The sequence below is a fragment of the Mytilus edulis genome, chromosome 10 (genome assembly GCF_963676685.1).
Source record: "Mytilus edulis chromosome 10, xbMytEdul2.2, whole genome shotgun sequence".
In the NCBI taxonomy this organism is placed as follows: domain Eukaryota; kingdom Metazoa; phylum Mollusca; class Bivalvia; order Mytilida; family Mytilidae; genus Mytilus; species Mytilus edulis.
Window position 1 is genome coordinate 32,186,864 of NC_092353.1, and position 21,079 is coordinate 32,207,942.

At 31.0% G+C, this 21,079-nt stretch overlaps 1 protein-coding gene across 1 annotated transcript in view; it reads right to left on the reverse strand.

The window, feature by feature from the left end:
* The window catches only part of LOC139492711 (protocadherin Fat 3-like), a 42,660-nt gene extending 22,954 nt beyond the window's left edge, over nt 1-19,706 (reverse strand). The window contains exons 1-10 of the mRNA XM_071280864.1: nt 19,576-19,706; nt 10,334-10,406; nt 10,019-10,087; nt 7,718-7,848; nt 6,186-6,224; nt 5,575-5,664; nt 4,871-4,963; nt 4,102-4,215; nt 3,249-3,356; nt 1,038-1,134 (exon numbers count right to left, since the gene is read on the reverse strand). Of these exons, the coding sequence (XP_071136965.1) occupies nt 1,038-1,134; nt 3,249-3,356; nt 4,102-4,215; nt 4,871-4,963; nt 5,575-5,664; nt 6,186-6,224; nt 7,718-7,848; nt 10,019-10,087; nt 10,334-10,406; nt 19,576-19,578 (817 nt within the window). The 5' untranslated portion in view covers nt 19,579-19,706. The remainder of the gene's footprint in view (nt 1-1,037; nt 1,135-3,248; nt 3,357-4,101; nt 4,216-4,870; nt 4,964-5,574; nt 5,665-6,185; nt 6,225-7,717; nt 7,849-10,018; nt 10,088-10,333; nt 10,407-19,575) is intronic.
* Nucleotides 19,707-21,079: the final 1,373 nt, after the last annotated feature.

Consider the following 21,079-nt stretch of genomic DNA (forward strand, 5'->3'; position numbering starts at 1 on the left):
ACAATTGACAAAGAATCACACGAACAACAGCCAACAAAAGGCAACAAGTTCAAAATTTTAATACGCCAGAAGTGTATTTTGTCCACACAAGACCTATGTGTGACGCACAGATACAAAAGTTTGAAAGCCGAAACGAGTACAAAGTTGAACAGCATCGAGGACCAAAAGATCAAAAAGGTTGTGCCAAAAACGGCAAGGGTTTTCTGTTAAGTTACCAGAAAATCCCTATAATTTAGAGTAATTTATACTTTTGCAAACAGTAAATTTAATAAAATGAATATTCAAAAGATGTACATGATAAAGCTGAAGTATTAACTAATTACAGGAAACAACTGAAATACATTTACATAACCAGACATTTGAAACACAAAAGTAGACACATCCGAATACGTTTAAACCTCTACGCCAAGTGACGTCCTATTTGAAACTGAAAAATGACGAAAAAATGACGTCATTTGAATTAGTAAAACAGAGCATCAAAAAATGAAAAATGACGTCACATAAGAATGAATATAAACGAATCAAGTGAACTTAAAATTGAGGATATCACTGGCGTAGCAATATATCCTATGTCCTGTCTTATTCTTTGTTTCCAAAGGCGTTGCTAGTTTATTTTCGATTTAGTTCCCACTAATTAGATATATGTTTTTTGCAGTCTCAGCTCTGTAAATATCACGGAATAGATTTCCGAGATTTGAACACCAGTGGACTGCAGTTGCCTTGTACTTCACATGTTAAAATTATGTACATTAAAAGCAATATCTTTTTTTTCTAACGACGCTATGTCAATTGTATACTATTTAAACTATATTCGTCAAATTTCTGAGAAAAAAAAATATATGTTTTGTTATGCAACAAATGTTAAAGTACTTTGTTTCTATATACAAGCATACATATTTTAAATAGCTCCTAAAGCGAAAAACCGGAGATTGATAAGGAGACAGCAACCCAACACATAAAAAAATCCCCAAAAAAATCTTGATAGGTTGTGCTCCTCTCTATATTATTGTAATACTCACTTTATACGTTAAACTTACCTTGGAAGTAAAAGGACAAATTTTGTCGACCATCTCCAAAGTCCTTGTCATGTGCACTGACTTTTGGATATGTTGGTTGCCAGTTAGTGTTAACTCTCTGAAGAACAAAAATTAAAAATATTGATTTAAAAGCAGTGTGGTATTTGTTTTTGTTTGTTTCGTATTAAGAATATTATCACTTATTTTAATATGACGACCTATTATCGTTAACCAGTATAATCACAATATATCTACCTTTATAGCGCAAACGCAGTAATACACAAAAACGGCTGTTCCGCGTTACCACCAACTTATTTTTACTACCTGATATTCTCAATTTTCGACATCAAAACCCCCAGTTTACGTAGGCCAAGATTCAGATACAATATATTTATCTTTATTCTACAGCAAAAATAACAAATCAGTCCATTTCAAGTTATTTTTCATGGTAAAATTTCATAAAACGAAAATTCCGCGAAATGATGTTATTGTCTTGGCATGGCAACGAAACAAGGTGACGTCGCAAGTATGTTTCCGTAAACAATAAATCAAATGTAAATACCGGGCGTTCTTTAAAGCTTCTTGTGTGCCTCAGGACGAGTAAATTTGCATTGGAAGAAAATAGATAGTGAAAAATGCAATTTAAAAAATAATCATTGAATTATATAATATTAATAATATTATCAAAATTAAACGGAACAGTAAAAACAGTATCGTATAAATAGGGCTAACGCTCAGGGTAAAATAATCGAATATAAATGCCCAACCCATGGTTAAATCTACGGCTGTCATGCATTATTTTTTAATGTAACCACTGTATAAACCAATGACCAAACATTCCAAACATGCATCGAAAGAAATATATATGTCATACCTCTTCAGTGACAAATTCTCGATATGTGTACTGCATTGTCGATTGTTTTATATGATCATGCATTATTATATCATAGTATCTTAATGATGTTACTTTTTTAAACTTACATGTAGTAGGTCTAACTATTTTCAAGGTTTTCTAAGCTTTTGCATACAAGCCCACAATTTTTTTTATTTTTTTTTTTTGGGGGGGGGGGCAGATTTATTTTAATTCATCTTTACCCACAAGAATAATGTATTAATCACCATTAAGAATAGAACTAAAAAATTAAAGATCATGTACAACGTAAATAATGCGTCATTTCTCGACTAAACATTTAGTCTAGTATATTTTAAGAACAACCTAATAATCGAGAGGTTCATTAGGAAATGTTCGTTTTAAGAGTGACACAAGGGTATCATCTAAAAGGCAAAAATCTAAGATAAGTTAAATTGAACATTAACAAACGTTTATTAGTTCATGTAAGAAATTAAACCAAAGTCACATTTTGCTGTTCTCAACTTACAGATAAACGTGTTCCAAAATGTTTACAATTTGTATGCCCACCTTTGATAGTACAGGGGCATTATGTTTTCTGGTCTGTGCCTCCGTTCGTTCGTTCGTTCGTTCGTCCGTCCGTGCGTCCGTTCGCCCAACTTCAGGTTAAAGTTTTTGATGAAGCTGAAGTCCAATCAACTTGAAACTTAGTACACTTGTTGCTTATGATATGATCTTTCTACTTTTGGCCCCAATTTCACGGTCCACTGAACATAGAAAAGGAAAGTGGGAGTGGGGCATCCGTGTACTTAGAACATTCTTGTTTTCTAGTAAATTAATACTGAATATTAAAATAATACTTACAATGTGTTTTACCCAAGAAATAATGTTTCAATTTTGACTCACTTCAAATTAATGCAAATGGCTAGAACAGAGAAATCAAAACCAACGATCGGACGCACAGACCGAAAAGTCATGTCAGTGTTGATGCAGTGACTTACGTATGAGCAAGAAGACAACTAGCAGCTATATCGGATCACGTTAGAAAATGAACACAAAAATCTTTGAATATATTGCGTACGAAGTGAAAGATTGTTGTTTTCAAAAGAACTATTTGGATGATGCCTGTTTAGTATATATTTGAAGAAGATTGAGAAGTTCTGTGGTACATTTTTTAACGGGTTGTAAACTATCATGTAGTGATGAGCTATTTGAAGCATGGAACCTTGTCTACGATTTGTAGTAGTAACCTTTGAGGTATTTCATAAATACAGTAACAAAACTCATATCTGTTTGTATCGTTTGTTTAGAATTATTTGTGTTAATGTTGATTTAAAATATTAAAGATAAACTCATAGCAGATAAACAAAAATTACAATTACCTCTTCGTCAATCTCGTAACAATATCTGCTGGTATTGAAGACTGGGTCCATATCATCTACGTCTATCACATTAACAACTAATTTTGTAGATGCATTTCGCAAGTCATCCTGTAGATTGATTAATAATGTATCTATTAGACTTGAAATAACAAAGACAATGTAGAAAAACTTATAATCAAAGTCAGGATATCGAAAAAAAATCTTATGCTTTCTTTAACGACATAAAAGACAGCAAAATCATGTATAGAGAATATGAGTCTAATAAAATAAAACATTTAACAAAAACAAAACCAAGTCCAATGCTAATAAGTTCCAAACAGTAAACTCAAACTACTTAACAGGTCAAAATACTGGAACCAGTTGCTTATTTCTGATAGTGATCCATTTAATACAAAGCTTTTAATACAAAAAACCTACAAAGTTTATGTTTATAAGTACATTTGTTTACAATCAAGAGTTATTTCCCACTCGATTTTTTTGCAACAAAAGACTTCAAATATACTTTTATATATTTTTATTTTAGTAATATAAAACAACAAAAATTTCATTTTACAGCAAATAGATGATAAGGGACAATAAGCTATCTATTTCCTACTTTTTTTTAATTCAGTTTGAATTATTGTATAAATTATTATACTTCTTGACATGATAACCATATTATTATTATGAAAGTAAATTATATATATATATTGTTCCAATGAAGATAACGGAAGAATAGTTTTTATTTATAGAAAGTGAATATAACTAAGAGTTATCCCATAACCAACATGATACTTTTGAAAACCAGGCCCCAGAATCTCAATAAAACCTAGCCTTTAGAATTATTATTGATCAATATACATTATGGTTTTACCGTAAATTCAATCTGTATCGTATAGCGGGTCTTCCCTGATTCATAGTCCAGCTGACTTCCTTTCTTGAGTTTAACATGTTTATCAAAAATTTCAAATGGACCTGAATCATTATTCTTGAATAGAAAAAAGGAAATTTTAAACATAAACTTTCACATCTTGTTCATGCAATGAAGATAACTTGCAAGATGTAATATACTAATAAAACTTAATGAATGACTCTTTGTGAAAATAATTTAATTACAAGTGGGGCAAGATGTATTTGTCTATGTTCACTGTCTATATAAAAGTTTTTAGACCGAAACGAATAACTTGTCAATCATATTTAAATTTATTGATAGAATTTAATCCATTGTTTCTTAAATTACCGATTTGTGATTCGTCTGCACGAGAGGACGATATTAAAATAAATATTTCTCGCTAAGCAATGGTAAAGATTAAATTGTCTCTCGTATCTAAAAATCAACATCTGAAATTTTAATGCGATATATAATACATAACATAATCAACTCTCACCTTTACGTTTAATATAGAAGATAAGATTTGGAAGAACATTTTTTCTTTGCTATGCCAAAAATACATAGGGACCCTTTCAAGAATTAGCACAGACAAGTAACAAGTTGAGAGCCACAATTCCCTTTACATTAAAGCGAATACTTTTTTTGTAATGGAGTCTCTGCATATAAAATGAGCACCAGGGGTTATTTGACTTAGTTTGTATAAGCGAGTTAAACTTATTGAAGTCGTTAGTTGTTGAGAAGAGTATATAACCTTTATACGTAAACGACCACTGTTGATACTTGGATAGCAATCTGTCTGATTAAGTTCATTAGAAAAATCAAAAACAGGTGTTGGTGAGGTATTCTGAAAAAAAGATATTTTATATATATATGTATATATTTAGTAACGAATGATGTCCTTGTACCGACAATAAAATTTAGTAAATGTTCTATCAAGTCCGATATCAATTTTCAGTAATACAGAGATTTCTATTGTTAAAATTATATACGTTGTTACGTACACGAGCGAATCGAATAAATTTAGTTGTAAGCACCCGAAGAAGGTGAAAAGTAATATCACAAAAATACTGTACTCCGAAAAGGAAAGTCCCTAATCAAATGGCAAAATAAAAAACTCGAACACATCAAACGAATGGATAACGACTGTCATATTCCAGATGTGTTACAGTCGGTTCGAAAAAGGAACGTCACCATCTGAACATAGATCATTAACAATAAGAAACTTCAATCGTAAAATTTGATTTTGAGCGTCCCGTTAAAGATATTGATATCAAGATCCAGGATAAGGCAGTGTTCATTGTTATGAATTAAAGCTTTATCTAAAGTCAGTTCGGAAGGTTAATTTCTTTAGTGTACATACTGAAGTCGTTAACAAACCCATATGTGTATGATAAAAATACATAAACTATTAAAAAAATCATTTAGTTCCCTGACTAAAAAATTAAACATGCCTACCTCAGTAACACTTGTTGAAAACTCCTCTTTATTGAAAAACAACGAACCAGTTGGTATAAAAACTCTTTCCAAAATTAAATCGTTTGAAACCTTTAAAAATAAAAATGTTACTAATTTATTTCATTATACATGATATATTTATGATTTATCTTTAGTGAATCTCAAGTATAATAATTACTATAAATAACATGATTATATTACTGTCAAATATTTTATGTTAACTCTTACCATCAAGGTATATAGCATAAGGAGTTGGGTACAATGATAAAAGACTGAAATGTAAACCATAAAAGCATGTTGTAGCATAGGGGATATTTTAAAGGTGTCAGACCACCAATTTAAAATCTCTATCTATTCAAAATTGAATATATTTCCAATGCTTTTTATTTTTTTTAACCTAGAATTAATCTTTATAGAAATCAGGCATTTCCTCTCTTGTGGACAGTTGTCTCATTGGCAATCATACCACATCTTCTTTTTTTTATATTTTGCGCTATAATATAAAAAGTAAAAAACCGTATATAAACATTACTGTTATTTTGTGGTATTGTGATTGCTTCAAAGTATATACGTAGATGTTGTGACAAAAAAAGTCGAAAAGAAATACCTACCCCTGAACAATCGACATTGCAGAGAAATGACTTGCTATTCTGAAGAAAAAAAACGAAATCTAACAAATTATGAGCCAAAGTCGACAGATTTTATCTTAATATTTCATGCCCTAGAGAGCAAATATATGCGGCATATCATATATTTTATTAAGTTTTGACATTAATATATAAGCATGTATAACAAAATCGAAAAAATACAACTGTTACAATATATAAAATGCAAACTATTATCATGATAGTTTTTAAGCTTTTATGATAAAGAAAGAAGCACATCTACGGAATAACCAGTCTTTGGTAGAAAACAACATAAATGCCCAAGGAAAGACAAGCAACACAGTACAAACCACTCAACACATAAATTTTTTTTTCGCAGTTCAGTCACAAAATCAGAATCAAGTCCAAATAAGGTTTAAATTTACCACAAATTCACAATAAACTATCTTGTAACTTAAAACCGAAAACCAATAAAAGTGCAAAATGGAAAACATTATAACTGCGTCTGACGTACGCGAGACATAAAGTTAAGCTCTAGAATACCACCATACTTTGTATTCAACTTAAACCAAGCTTCAGAAACAATAGGTGTATCATGTACCACTAGGAAAACTCGACATGTTGCTTAACAAGTACTATTTAGTAACAAATCGTATTTGATTTGTCATAATCGAAGAAAGAATGACATTATTGGAATAATGAAAAACAATATGTAAAATACTTCACTCCCTTATATTTATGACACCATTGGCAGATTGTATTTGTCTTTAGCAGCACAACAGTTTCCACTGTTGGACATTTTGGAGTACCTAAGCTTTGAGAATGTCCTTGTGTTGCTGAATCCTTTTGCTTTTGCAATTGATCCCTTAAATGAGTTAGATACCAATTGCCTATGATATATCTCGAAAAGAATAATAGAAAGTTAGCAAAATGCTAAAATACGAAAATCATTGGAGAATCCTAATATAATAGATGTTACTGGTCTTAAGAACAGATTTGTTTTACTTCTTTCCAGTTAATATCTTGAAATTTACAAACTTAACATAGGTTTTCTTTCCAGATATATTTTCTAGGTAAGAAACAAATGAGGGTTCGGATGCACGTAAAACTGGTTTTAACGCCTCACACTTTGTGTCTGAAACAAACCTGGGTTTATTGTTCATTACAAATTGTGTTGTTCGACGTTAATATTTTTTAGTTGTTAGTCCTTTTGTTGAAAGAGTTGGTTGATGTTATCTTTTGAATTGTTCATATTGTTTTTTAATTGTTGACATTTCTTTGTTTGTAATATATTTTAAATGTACTTATAGTAAAACGAACAATGTTTTCTTTTCCTCTTTTCATTAAGTACACGTCATTTATTTTGCTATTAGATTAAATAATCTCCCTCCACAAAAATACATTAATATGTCTGTTCTATGGTCGGGTTGTTGTCTCTTTGACACATTCCCCATTTCCATTCTCAATTTTACTAAGAATGCAAACACATACAATTGAGTACATTTTAAGTCACAGTACGAGCATTATTTAAAACTTACACAGTCCTCCATTAGGTTCTTGTTGAGTAACACTTTATTTCCATCAAATTTAAAAGTATTCAAACAGACTGATGTTTCTTTGAATGTAAGAGAACCGTTCAGCAAATCTGAATACTCGTATACCAGATGACCTGCAGTTTTAGATATATTTTATCATTAAAAAGTTATGTGCATCTAACAATTGATTTCAAAAGTGATCGGTTTCCAGTTCCTTATTGTTGAAATAGAAGTGAGAATGCCGTAACCTGAAAAGCTTTGTAAAGCAGCAGTTCTTATATTGAAATTACACTTGATGGGACTACATTAAATTCAGTTATTAATTAACTACACTGTTATTGGACTTAATATGATGAAAACTGCCTATGCAATATAAGGTGTCAACTCGGCCAATGGCAATACAGAATAACTCGGCCAATATAGATTTTTTTTCTCTGTATTGGCCGAGTTCTGATCCGGCCAATACAGGTTTTCGGAACGTCTCTACTGTTTAGATCAAAAGTCACGGTAAACACAAACTGAAAGTAAACAGTTGTTTGGAATACGCAGTTTTCATTTGCTGACCATAAACATGCTGAAACATTAAGTGTGATATATATTTCAGACTAAAGACGGTCACATTCATTGAAAAGCATTTTGAAAGCAGACGACGGAATTATTTAAGGTTTGGGGAACGAGTAAATTATCACAAAGTTCATTTCTTGACGACCTCATAATTTTACGATGGTACAAATTGATTTACTGTTTACTTTCGCTTCTCATGTTTTGTCATTTATTTTTAAACCCGAACAAGGCATATGCATTCTGTAGTTTTGCAAATCTTCGTTCTTTGGTCATTTGGCTTATGGGTAGTTGTATTATTTTCAACTCCTTCATTAATTTTTATACGACCGCAAAATATATAATGCTATCATGTCGTCGTCGTCGTCTGCGTCGTCGTCTTCCGAAAACACATTTAGTTTCCGGACAATAACTTTAGTTTTAGTGAATGGATCTCAATAAATTTTTAATAATAGGTTCAATATCACTATAGGAAGGTTGGGATTGATTAAGGGGTTATGGTCCAAATAGTTTAGTAATAAGGGACCAAAAAGGGGGCCCAAAATGAGCATTTTTGCGGTTTACAAACAATAACTTGTCTTTTAGTGTATGAATCTCTCTGAAATTATACCACAAGTTTCCATACCATTAAGGGATGGTTAGTATTGACTTTGAGGGGGTTATGGCTCAAAATGTTTTGGAATAAGGGGCCAAAAAAAGGGGAAAAACTAGGTTTTTCTGGTCAATGGACGGTTAAGACAATTTCAAAGCAGTGTAAGGGAGGTAATTCAAAAACATTTAACATACAATGTTGGGTATGTTTGGATTTCGCCTCAGGCCTATACAGCAAACCTTTGACCAATAACAAGGCCAATACAGAAATACTCACGTAATAATATCATTGTTATACAGTTCGCATTTAAATATTCAAAATACCGGACTGCTGTGTCACGGACATTTATCAAACATTCCGGTTATTTACAATTAATTTAAGGTGGTATGTGTGTCTTTCGCCATCTTGGATTGTAATAAACAGAGATTCTAAGGTCCAGATTTATAATCAAGTTAGCAAAATTTTATGCAGGAATGCAGATATCTAAAGTGAATTTTCATTCAAAAGAACCATTTTTTAAGAATATAACTTATAAATATTAATATTTTTATGAGTGTATATTATTTTGGTTGATTTTTTTATTTTTTTTAATTGGCAATTTCAGGAGAGGTAACTCTGAAACTACATTTTCTGAAGGTCTACATGAAATTTTCCTATTTTGTATTTTAGCCGGGAAAAACGTATGGTGACCCTATCTTTTCATTTGATATTCTCAAAGCCTTATCTAAAAGCTACCTTTTCGTAATTTATTTTAAATTCTATCATTTAGTTTATTTTCCAATAACAAAATGGTGTATTTTCCTGTATAATCCATACAAAATGTGCCATTTTGTCACAGTCTGTAGCTTGAGAAAATGCACGGTGACGTATCATTTTTATTACATTTTTGAACATATATCAATATAATACTACGTTTTGGCAAAGTATGAACAAATTCTATCATTTTTATTTCAGACTCCTATACCACCTTAACACAATAAAATTCATGACTTCTAATTCATATGACCATTTAACAACTCGCTCTCGCTTACATCCATGTATTCATATAAAAACTCATTGGAGATATTCATAAAATATACCAACACATGCTTTATAAATGTTTACAACAATATATTTTAAGGACTTTCAAAACTTTAAGATCATAAACTTACCAACGGTTACATTATCACGAAATTTAGATGCCATTCTATTAAATACTGTTCCGTTTGAACAATAGTCATCTGTAAAACAATTGGGTACATTAAGAAATTTCTTTTTTCAATTGTTTTTATTTATTTGTTTCTATATGTGTAAACTTAAATCACTTCCGAACTTGTAATTTTTTATCATAATGTTTGAAGTCTGTGAAATTTATCTCCTTTACATATTTTTTCAGTGATTATCATGAATTTTCCTTTTGCTATAAATCTTTCAGTAAAAATAAAAATCACAATTTTATATGAATTAGCCAGAAAAAGAATACTTACTACAAACTGCAACGTGAAAACCACAAACAAACCACCACAGTATAAAACAGTAACGTCGATATGAAATTGGTCTCTAGAAAAGACAAAGATGTAAAAAAAACTTATCAATGGTATAATATAAGGCTTATATTTTACAAACTGTGACTTGAATGGAGAGTTGTCTCATCGGCACTCATACCATATCTTCTTATATTTATTATAATTTTGCACGCCCGATGCATGTTTCGTCTTTAAAAGACTCATAGGTGACGCACGAATAGAAAAAAAATAACAAGAACATTGACGATTGAAAATGCTAAAAATTACGTTCAGTTTTGAAAATTGATATGAAATGTAACAAATTTATATCTCATACACGTGATTGAATGAAAAATGAAAAGTAAAATACAAAAATGTTGTAAATACCATGATATCTTAGGCCAAAAAATGTATTGCCAGTTAAAAAATCATTTTTTTTATTCATGTCATGTGTGTTCATTTTTAGGCAAAGAAATCAATTGTTCAAGGATCAATGTCTGTCATGTGCGCTCATTGTCTTACGAAATTATAACATTTACAAAAGGTGATACCAGGGAGCAAACAATTCCGTTTGGGTCTGTGACAGTCATAAAAGTCACGTGATCTAAACCAACGAAATAGATTTTCGTTCTACAGTCTTAAAATATTTTGCTATCTTTAATTATGTCTGTATGGATTTCTCACACATTTTATCAACATAACGGAACTAAAGTTAATAGACCACTTTCGAAAAGTGTGCTATACCAGATTTTTTTCCCCAATAAAATGCGCCTTTATGACGTCATTTACAAGATAGCGGGAATCGCCTGTATCCTTGAACTATTAAAGTTCATCAAGCGTCTTCGTGCTCCTCCTTATGCAGGATAAACTAGAAATAACAAATTGTTCCGTAGGTACTTCATCACAATACCCTTATAACGGGTGATGATTATCAATTATAAGAAATAGTTCGCCAAAAATTTCGTGCATATAACAGCATATTTTTTTAACCACTAGCTCGCCATGGGAGGGAAATGATTATTCCCCTAAATTCACGAATGATGTTCACCAACAGCAAAGATTTTGACTGAATTTCAAAGAACTCTTATGTGGTATATTGTCATATATAATTATGTGGAGGTTAAGCTAGCTTTAAAACAAGATTAAGCCCACAATGTTCTTCGGAAAATATCTATACCATGAAGTGAATATGGCAGTTTCTTTCCAATCGTTCAGTTTGCTGATACACTTTGCTCGCAATTGCAATTCTAGTTGCCATTACTTTTTTTTCTATTTTTATCACCACCAAAAGGTATTTCAAGTATCAGAAAAACTGATGGACGCAAAAATATGAAGGTAACTAGGTCTTTGATAAACATATTTTAAAAGTTTGACATGCCATATCGACTAAGGTGCATATCTATCCAACTAATTTTTTTATTACAGAAAAGACATGCTGTCTATGTCTTTTATTTTGTTTGTTAACTGGATATACAACATATGTTTTAGGTTGTGGTGCTCCAGTCGTCTTTTTTGTACTTTGTTATCGATAGAATTAGAAACTATATTGTTAACAATATATATATTATATCAAAATTATTACAAAAATATTACGAACAATTAGAGATTAGAAAATCGCCTAGTATTTCTATCCTGTTTCATGTGGTGCACAAATCATTGTCGTACATGTATACTGGATACTGTATGTTTTTTTTTCATACTAAACATCTTAAAACGTTTCACAAAAATGTTTTGTTTAGGTACAAAATGTAATCCCCCAATACGTCCTTCTACAACAATCATAAATTCTACAAAACCAGTATCTATAATTATTACTTGATACAATGATGTTCAGCTCTTTCTTTTAGTGTAAATTCTAACAACTTTTGAAAATTGTAAACTGCGCATGAAGGTAGGATGATGCTTTAAAAGTTTGAGCATTACGTTTAAGATCAGCTCGTAAGATAGTTTCCATATTGTCATCCTTATTTTCGATACTGAATAGAACCAGTTGTGGATTTATCAATTGAATTCGTTTACGATCTTCCATAGGTTGAAGGGTATCCTAGTGTTGAGGGCCCTCATGGGGTTTTTGATTATGTGATTACTTGGCCGTTTTTTTAATGATTATTTGATTATTAAGCCAAATATTTCATGATTATTTGATTACCTAGGACTGTATTTTTAGTTTATGATTATTTGATTACTAAAGATAAGCAAATATTTAATGATTATGTGATTATATTGGCAAAAAAATGGTGATTATGTGATTACTAGGACCCCCCATGAGGGGCCTCAGTGTTATCGGTTCTCGATAGTGTAACAAACTTTTGCTCTGTATGGCGAGTTCTTCAAATAAATGTGGTCAAAGTTGATTGTGTTAATAAAGTAGATACTTTTATTCATTTCCTATTATCCTCACGATTTTCTCTTGCGTAATTCAAGAAAAAATCAAAACATCTGTTATTGTGCTCAAGTTGACATTGTGTGCAACACGTCATCAGTTCGCGATACTTGTGAAAATTAAAGTATGGTAAGCATGTTTGATATTAATAGAAGATTTAAAATTACGCAAATTGAAGAAAAGTATCACTTAACTATCATTTTTCTCTAGAAAACATATTTTTTAGCGAAGTCGCACCACATCTTACAATTGTGTATTACGTATGTGAACCTGACCTTCTTTTCGAGCTAAGGGGACGACCATTTGAAATTCGGGGGGGGGGGGGGGGGGGCAGGAGGATTTTGAAAATAGATAAGTTAGCCATGATAATCACAAAAATAAATGGTTTGTTCTGTTGTAGTTTGAAAATAAATTACCTGACTGGCAATGTATTGAAAATAAATAACTGAGCAGGTCTAATCGAAAGTATGGGATCGCACCAGATTCTTCGTAAATTCATCTTTTCCCCAAAAAAAATCGCGAAACACTTCCCAAATTCTTTTAATAATAAAAGTATAAATATTATGTCTGAAAATTGGTTTTATTTATCTTGTAGTATCTTGTCTCAGGAAACTTTAACCTCACTTTTATTTTAACATATTTTAAATGCTTCATGTAGGAAATTTCAAATCTAAACGCTTGTCTCCATAACAAATTGTGTTCACAGCGATTGCCTTGCAAGAAGCAAATTCTGTTTTCCCTCAGACGTAGCCCTGATTTTTCGGGATCAATATTTCTTATTTATTTGTCTTTTGTTCATTGATTGCCCTTCTGTATTCTGTTAGTGTTGCATTCCTTTTGTAATCTAGTAATTTTGTTATGAACTTGATCATGAGTTTAACTAACACAGACTTAACTATGTGAATTCCATTTTTAACCGGATTTTTGTGACAAAAATGTCGGTTATTGATTTGGGGATGTACGGCGGGCGGTCGGGCGGGCGGCAACCAAATGTTGTCTGTGCATTTACTCATGAACCGTTCAATCAAAGCTTTTAAAATTTTGATATGTTGTTACTAACAACAAAATGAAGGTCAAGTTCAATAATAAAAACTTTGACTTTTACCGTTCAGGAGTTATGGTTCTTGAAATTTTGAAAAATGGCATTTGGATATTGACGATTTTCAATTTCACCGTTCATCAGTTATGGTTCTTGTGATATTGGCAGGATACAAATAAATGTTAATAAATCCGGTTTGCTGTCGTTGTGACAGCCTCTTGTTACTTTATCATGCACATTGGTCTTTGATGTTGTCCCTAGAAACTTAAGTCTTACACTGAATTCGTACAATTTGCTTTGAGACCAAAATAATGTCAAAAAATTATTAATACAAAACTTGCATTTTCAGATTATGAAAGGGTCTTCGGAACACTCAGAAAGCATGATTTTGCATCATTTGTTTGCCTTCAGTGGGTCGTCAGTGGCTCCAAAACCTTTTTTTTTTTAAATTCCTCGCTCCGCTCGGCGAAATATGTTTGCCAATACTTTTAAAAGAGGCGTTACAACCAGACTATAATACTATGTATGTATGCAATACATGTATATGCAGTTGGGAATATAAAAGATTCATTTCTGCAGAGGAGGATGATTAATTCTGATTAAAATGGTACATAATGACTTGACTATACATGTATTATTTATAATAAACAAATCATTTAAAAATTGTATATTTTCGAATATCATAAATATAGTTGTGAAAATGAATAATCAGTCCCTTAGTTTACAAAAATAATTAACCGATCAAAAACAAATCCTCGAACCCCCCCCCCCCCCCCCCCCCCGCCACCCCCCAAATATCAAATGGTCGTCCCCTAAGTTTTGTTTACATTTGAAAACGGGCTATTTATGAACCGAGGGGATGAAGTTGGGGTTGTTTTGGGAATAAGGAAAAGTAGGCTAAAATTGGAAAATATTATTTTTTACTGTTGTTAAATGTCAGAAAATTTAAAATGTTGAAACTAATGCTTTCTTGGAGCAAGTTTTTATTATGTCCTTGAAATATCGACAAATAGAAAACATGTGCGATTTCGCGAACAACTTTTATTTAACCACGCGCATTGCTATCGAGAACTGATTACTATCGAGAACAGATGGCTACACGATATACAGGTGATATCAGAGAATTGTATTCCTGAAACTTTAGGAACATTTAAGACTACAGTGAAGATTTCTTAAAACAAAATATGTACCTTCAAAAGTTATAACAATCAAGTATTATTAATTTAAAAGTGGTTTTAAAACTAGTACAGTAAAAAAAACCTCATTGGTTCCCTGTTCCAATATCGATAACTTTAATCAATGTTCTGTAGAAATATACGACAACGTATAGCAGGTGAAAAATGTGTTATATAAGACTGATTTATATTATCGTAAATAACTGTGTTGTTAGGATTCTTGACACGCCTCAAAATGTTTTATATATCTTCAAAGCCATAAACAATCAAATACACTAGTATTTTATTGTCTTTGTGTCTGTAATAAGTTAAGTTTTCAGTTTGCATGCAACATCTGGATTAAAACGTATAAATGAAATCATGGATTATATTTCAACAACAGTAACATAATCCACTTTTAACACAAACAAAGTAGCGAACATTAACTTAGTAAATGAATAATAATCATATAAGAACAATGAAAACTTACATACAACAAGATATCTAAGTCAACAAAAATGAAAAAAAATAAAAAGTTATAGAAGGAAATGAAAAGAAATCATAAAAACAACATGTCTGCAATACCATACAGAATTCTAAAGATTATGAATCGCACCACAGCTAGGGGTTAAACTCAGTTACTCCGTTAGTGTATTTTGATCTATCGGTACTTTAAACAAACTTCTATGACAATGTCGAAGTCGTTTTTGTTAATCGATTTTTTCTTTTAAATAACAAAAAACACACTATCAGCTGTTATTGCTTTTGATTGTTTTAAATCTTATTAGTTGTTAAATATTATCTTACTGGGAAAACATCTAAGACATCTCCAAAACATAAATAAATCTACAAAAAGGTGTCCCAGTTGATGATAAATCTGACAAGGTCGGCAACTTTTTTTTTGTCGAAGGTAGTAAATTGACAAGGACGCTGATAAAAATTGTGTGTGGTTGATTGTACATAACGTGTATAATATACAATTACTTGATAGAATACAAATTGAGTAAAATATAAGTGCAAAAAATGGGAACACCACTGTTAAAACATATCGCACCTCACGACCAAAATGCAACCGGCCGAAGTCAAAAATCCAAAAGCGAAATGCATAAATACCCAGTCACTGCAAACATTCAAAAGAAACGTAATAACAAAAAGACAAATAAAGGGAAAACCAAAATGGTTGTAGTCTTTCTTGAATAATGATTTATTTCGATTTTGATTTCTGACGCATCTTGTCCATGTGGGTGCAACATTGAGAACATACAACATTTCATCATCAACTGCCATGTATGTACGAACCAGAGAGATATTCTGGTGACAACCTTATATAGTTTCCTGATAATATTACATGCTTATAGTAATATATTATACTCGGAGAGGAATTCATAAGTGTTATTTAGTTGTGTCCAGTCCATTTTACTTAGAGTAAATAAAACATAGTTAAACTAAAGATTATCTATTATAATATCTGCCATCAATATCAAAAAGCTTATATATGTATGTACAGTGGCAGATCCAGGGAGAATATGCCAATGAAGATCTATGCTTTTGAAAGGAAACATATTGTTTAAGCATGCCTTTATGCTGAGTTGAAACCCCTTTTCAAAATATCTGAATCCGCCCCTGATGTAATCAAAAGTATCCTTTATAAGGCTCCTGTTCATGGCAAGGTACATTGACACATCTAAGGTTATTCAATTAGTTTTTGGCACATAGGTGAAAAAGTTCGAATCAACTAGGCAAACTTTTGTAGATGAGTGTAAATGGAACATATTAAATGAGTCACGAATTAAATTTTAACTTCCTTGTTGTAATTGATCTCAAACCTTAAAATATTCCGGGATCTTTAATATTTTTAAATGCTGATAATACAATAGGAACTCATGTTGTGTTTTGTAAAAATAAAAATCATGTTGCTAAGTACATCACGCATTCACAATATGACATTAAACATGTTAAAAATGAACAGATTAAATATAATATATCTTCTAAAGCTTAATACTACTGACAATTTTTGTTGGGGCAGCTTTATAGTTTAATCAATAGTTGATGTTATCCATGCGCAGCAGAGGGCATAACAATAGTAATTTGAAGAAGAACATTTTTTTATGAAATGGAAAAATATCCCTTTTTATGTTAATGAACAAAAATACTTTTCTTTGTTTCATGCTTGATTGAAGAAAGCAAGACAGAACATTAACTAGGAAACAGCATTGTCATGAGAGCAATCATTATGTACATGTCAACATATCCCTTTTTACCTTTAAAATCATAAATGACTCCGAAACAACACAAACATACTGATTGGAATTGAAAAGAAAGTAGCTTTTGTATTAAAGTTGATAAGACTGTTATATATGTCAATGCAAAATGCAAGAGACAGCCTTTATACCATAATGGCCTGTTTTAATAAAACAAGGTTAACCTGCTTTTGCTTCTCACCCGACATGAATGAATAACCGTTTTTAGAAGGACGTATAGAACTTTGTTTTTTTAAATTCATTCATGTGCAACATAAATAAAAGCAATTTCGGGAAAAAAATATTTTGTACATAAATTTTCAGAAAAAAAAACCCTAGTACATAAAAAGCTAAAAGTGAAATTATTAACGTAGTAGACAATTGATGTATTCCCCTACCTGACACGCAAAAGGGGCGACGAGAATAATCAAAAATATTTGACAGTGCAATGAACATTAACCCCACCAGCGATATGATCATCATTATTACAATTTTTTCTAACTATTTGCAATTGGACATTTTAAAAGTAGTCACCGATTAATTAACAAATACAAAAGGAGTTTAACTTTATGATATCAAACATTGTGAAGGATGTGAAATGCAAATTTTAGTTTTAGTTATTGCATCACTAGTTCTTATCACTGACAGTGCATAACTAGCTAGAGTAAAAAATCTTAACATAGTAGTTTTCATGATACCAAAAATCGTAAAGATTCCATAAATATCTGTCATAGATGTTTTTAGTTATCATGAAACATGTCATGTCAATTTTCAATTTTTATCTATTATATTAAGTCCAATAACTAGAGCGAGTACAAATGTGTACTTAGTGTCATTTGGTCTCTTGTGGAGAGTTGTCAATAATATCACATCTTCTTTTTTATAATTATAGTATTCAACTGTTTTGCTATATGTAGTAACGGGTTACAAAACACTTCATAACAACGAAATTAGATACAAAACACGATAACAGTTTGCATTTAGTATTTTAAGTCGTTAGTGTCTCATTAAATTCCTGCCATAAACTTTCAAGTCGAAGAACATCAATAAAAGTCTAGTTACACTAGTGTTTTGTACAACTACTGTGTTTATGTAAGTACTTGTTAGTTATTGTGCGTCAACTTACTATAAATTTATGATTATGTGGTGAAGAATGATAGCTTTATGACTTGATCACAGTGAAAAGTGTATATATTATATTTACTTATAAACTTGAAAGTACATACCAGTAATTTTTATAACATAGTTTTTGAAATGCGTCAAAGAAGTCGCACATATTTAGTAGCATAAGAATTTTATAACGACCATATTTCGATATTTCACATAGACTGAACGCCAAAGTTAAAAGAAAAAGGGGGGGATTTATTAATGAAGATAAATAGAACTTGCTTATTAAAAATGAGACAAATATCTTAAATTGATACTGTTACCTATGAATTATAAAATAATACGTTTTTAGTAAATTTAAAATCCTAATCAGCACGCATTAGTCCAACATTCCACTTATGAAAATACTTACATAAACGTTTAAAAAAACATGTTGAAATTGACATGTTGAACAAGAATTGTTATTTTACAAATATTTATTGTAATATTAGATATGATGTCAATACTTTAAACATGGTGAAATATGGTTCTTACATTACCAGATTTGTATAAGACATCGTGTAGCAAAGTATCTTTCGGGGTAAGGTCTATTAACATATCCAAATAATGGTGAGTATAATTGGTAGTTTGTGCTGTTCAAGAAATTTGGAGTCTCATATTTAACAAAATTCTAAATATTGATACTGATATTTGAGCCACAAGTCGAGACACTCAGTGAAGTTTGACATAGTACTGGCCTACGACTCGGACTAGACAAAACTGTGTGTACACATTGGCGCAGATTCAGACGGGAGCGCATCTGGCGCTGATCTCTTAAAAGGCAAAATTACAGCAAGTGTTTGGTCATGATAAAGTCCAGTACCTCCTAAATCTGAGCAGCCTCCTCCCTCGAACATTAAATACTGGGACCAAACCTGAAACTACTCAGTTCTTGGATAGTATAAAAATATATAACATCTTGCGTCATTGTATTACTCTGTAGTTGACATTATAGTCTTTTTAAGATGTCCTCGTGGTGGACCAATGTCGAACTGCTTTTCTTTGATTTAAACAGAGTTATTTTAGTTCTATCATTATAAAAATGCATTATTGTGTATTTGCTTAGACAAGATTGTTGAGCAGAAATACACTTCACAATATTCATTAAAATCCTGCATACGTTTTTTGACAGGAATAATATATATTTGATTCACAGTTGTTTGAATATATGATAAAAAGTGCTATACCGGAAATAATCATCATCATGAATACCTGTTAATTCCTAATTTCATTTGAATAAATATTTACCTACAAATACTTACCATTATGATTAATCCGACAAGTTTGTATTATACTATCGAATCCATTTTAGTTTTATCACAATATGCTCCTTCCTTGTGCATCAATAAAATAATAAAGTGTCACAAAATAAACAAAATCAACTGATAAAAACCTCTCAAATATTTCAAACGATTAAGAAATTTAAACTATATTGAACTTTGATAAGCGATATGTTCCTTCATTGAATCGATAACACGTCACAATAAGAAACATTACAATGTTATCTGAATGTCTGAAAATTAATGTCTTGGTCAGTGCTGATATTAAATTTGTATTAAATTCTTAATTTATGACTTCCTTGGTGAAGGAATTCCTTTAAGTAATTGACATTAACTAATGCTTATAAAACACATCAAATATTTTTATTCAGATTTTGTCAATGGTATTCTCTTTCTAACAGCATTACAACGAAACACTAACGGAACTTAATAGAAAACAAATTTAAATGTGGATTTCTCCCTAATTTCAAAACAAATAAATATGGTTACCAAGAAGTAACCAGAATAGGCACTGTGCTCTGCTCTTTGGTCAGGTTTTTGTCTCTTTGACACATTCCCCATTTCCATTCTCAAGTCTAATGCCCCTTGTTATTTAGTCTTTTTGTCCATAAAGAAGAAGTATACTTGCGAATGCTATACATTGACCCTCTTTTCAGATCAGTTAAAAAATAAATTACTCAAACAATAGCACGAAGAAAAAAACAAAACAAAGTTTATGAAAACAATTTTTTTTAATGTCAATCCGATCTGTAGGAAATAAGATAATGGCCTCAAAAATGCATTTGAACTTTTATGCACTATTATATTTTTGTTTTTTTTTATTTACATCGATCGTTTGACCTTATATAACATATATTTATCATAAATACACAAATGCATTCATGCACACGTCTCATGGTCACGATAAATGTAAAACAGGTTTAGACAGAAACATGTATAATCAACAAATATACTCGTAACAATTTTAAGGGAATTTATTTTCTCCTTTTGAAAAAATAAAAGATAACGTATTTATATTGATCTGACTTTATTCATAAAAAAGGATACACAACATTCGCATGATTCATGTCAAAGCAATGTTATCGAATACAAGTTTTTGAATTATTCCGCTTCATGTAAATATTGATGGCAAAATCAACATTCGATTGGTTAACACTTTTCACGCTACACTGAACAAAACTGGATATTCCTCTCTGAATATCAAGTTTTAAATACGGTATGGTAAACCATGAAGAGGGATAAAATTTATAGATGAGGATTCAGTTTTTATTTATAATTCTTTTATCATGTCAAGATATGATCTTGTCAAAAGGTTGACAAGTAAGCAGGTTAGTAAAAATAGTCTCCGTAAGGATAAGTTAAGAGTGTCAAATAAATTATAGAAACATAAAACGAATTGATTTATAAAATAGTTGACATGTGTGCTGCTGTCCTGTAAAAGTGATGTCGTTCTGAATTTTTTTTTAACTTTTGCCACATAATTGAA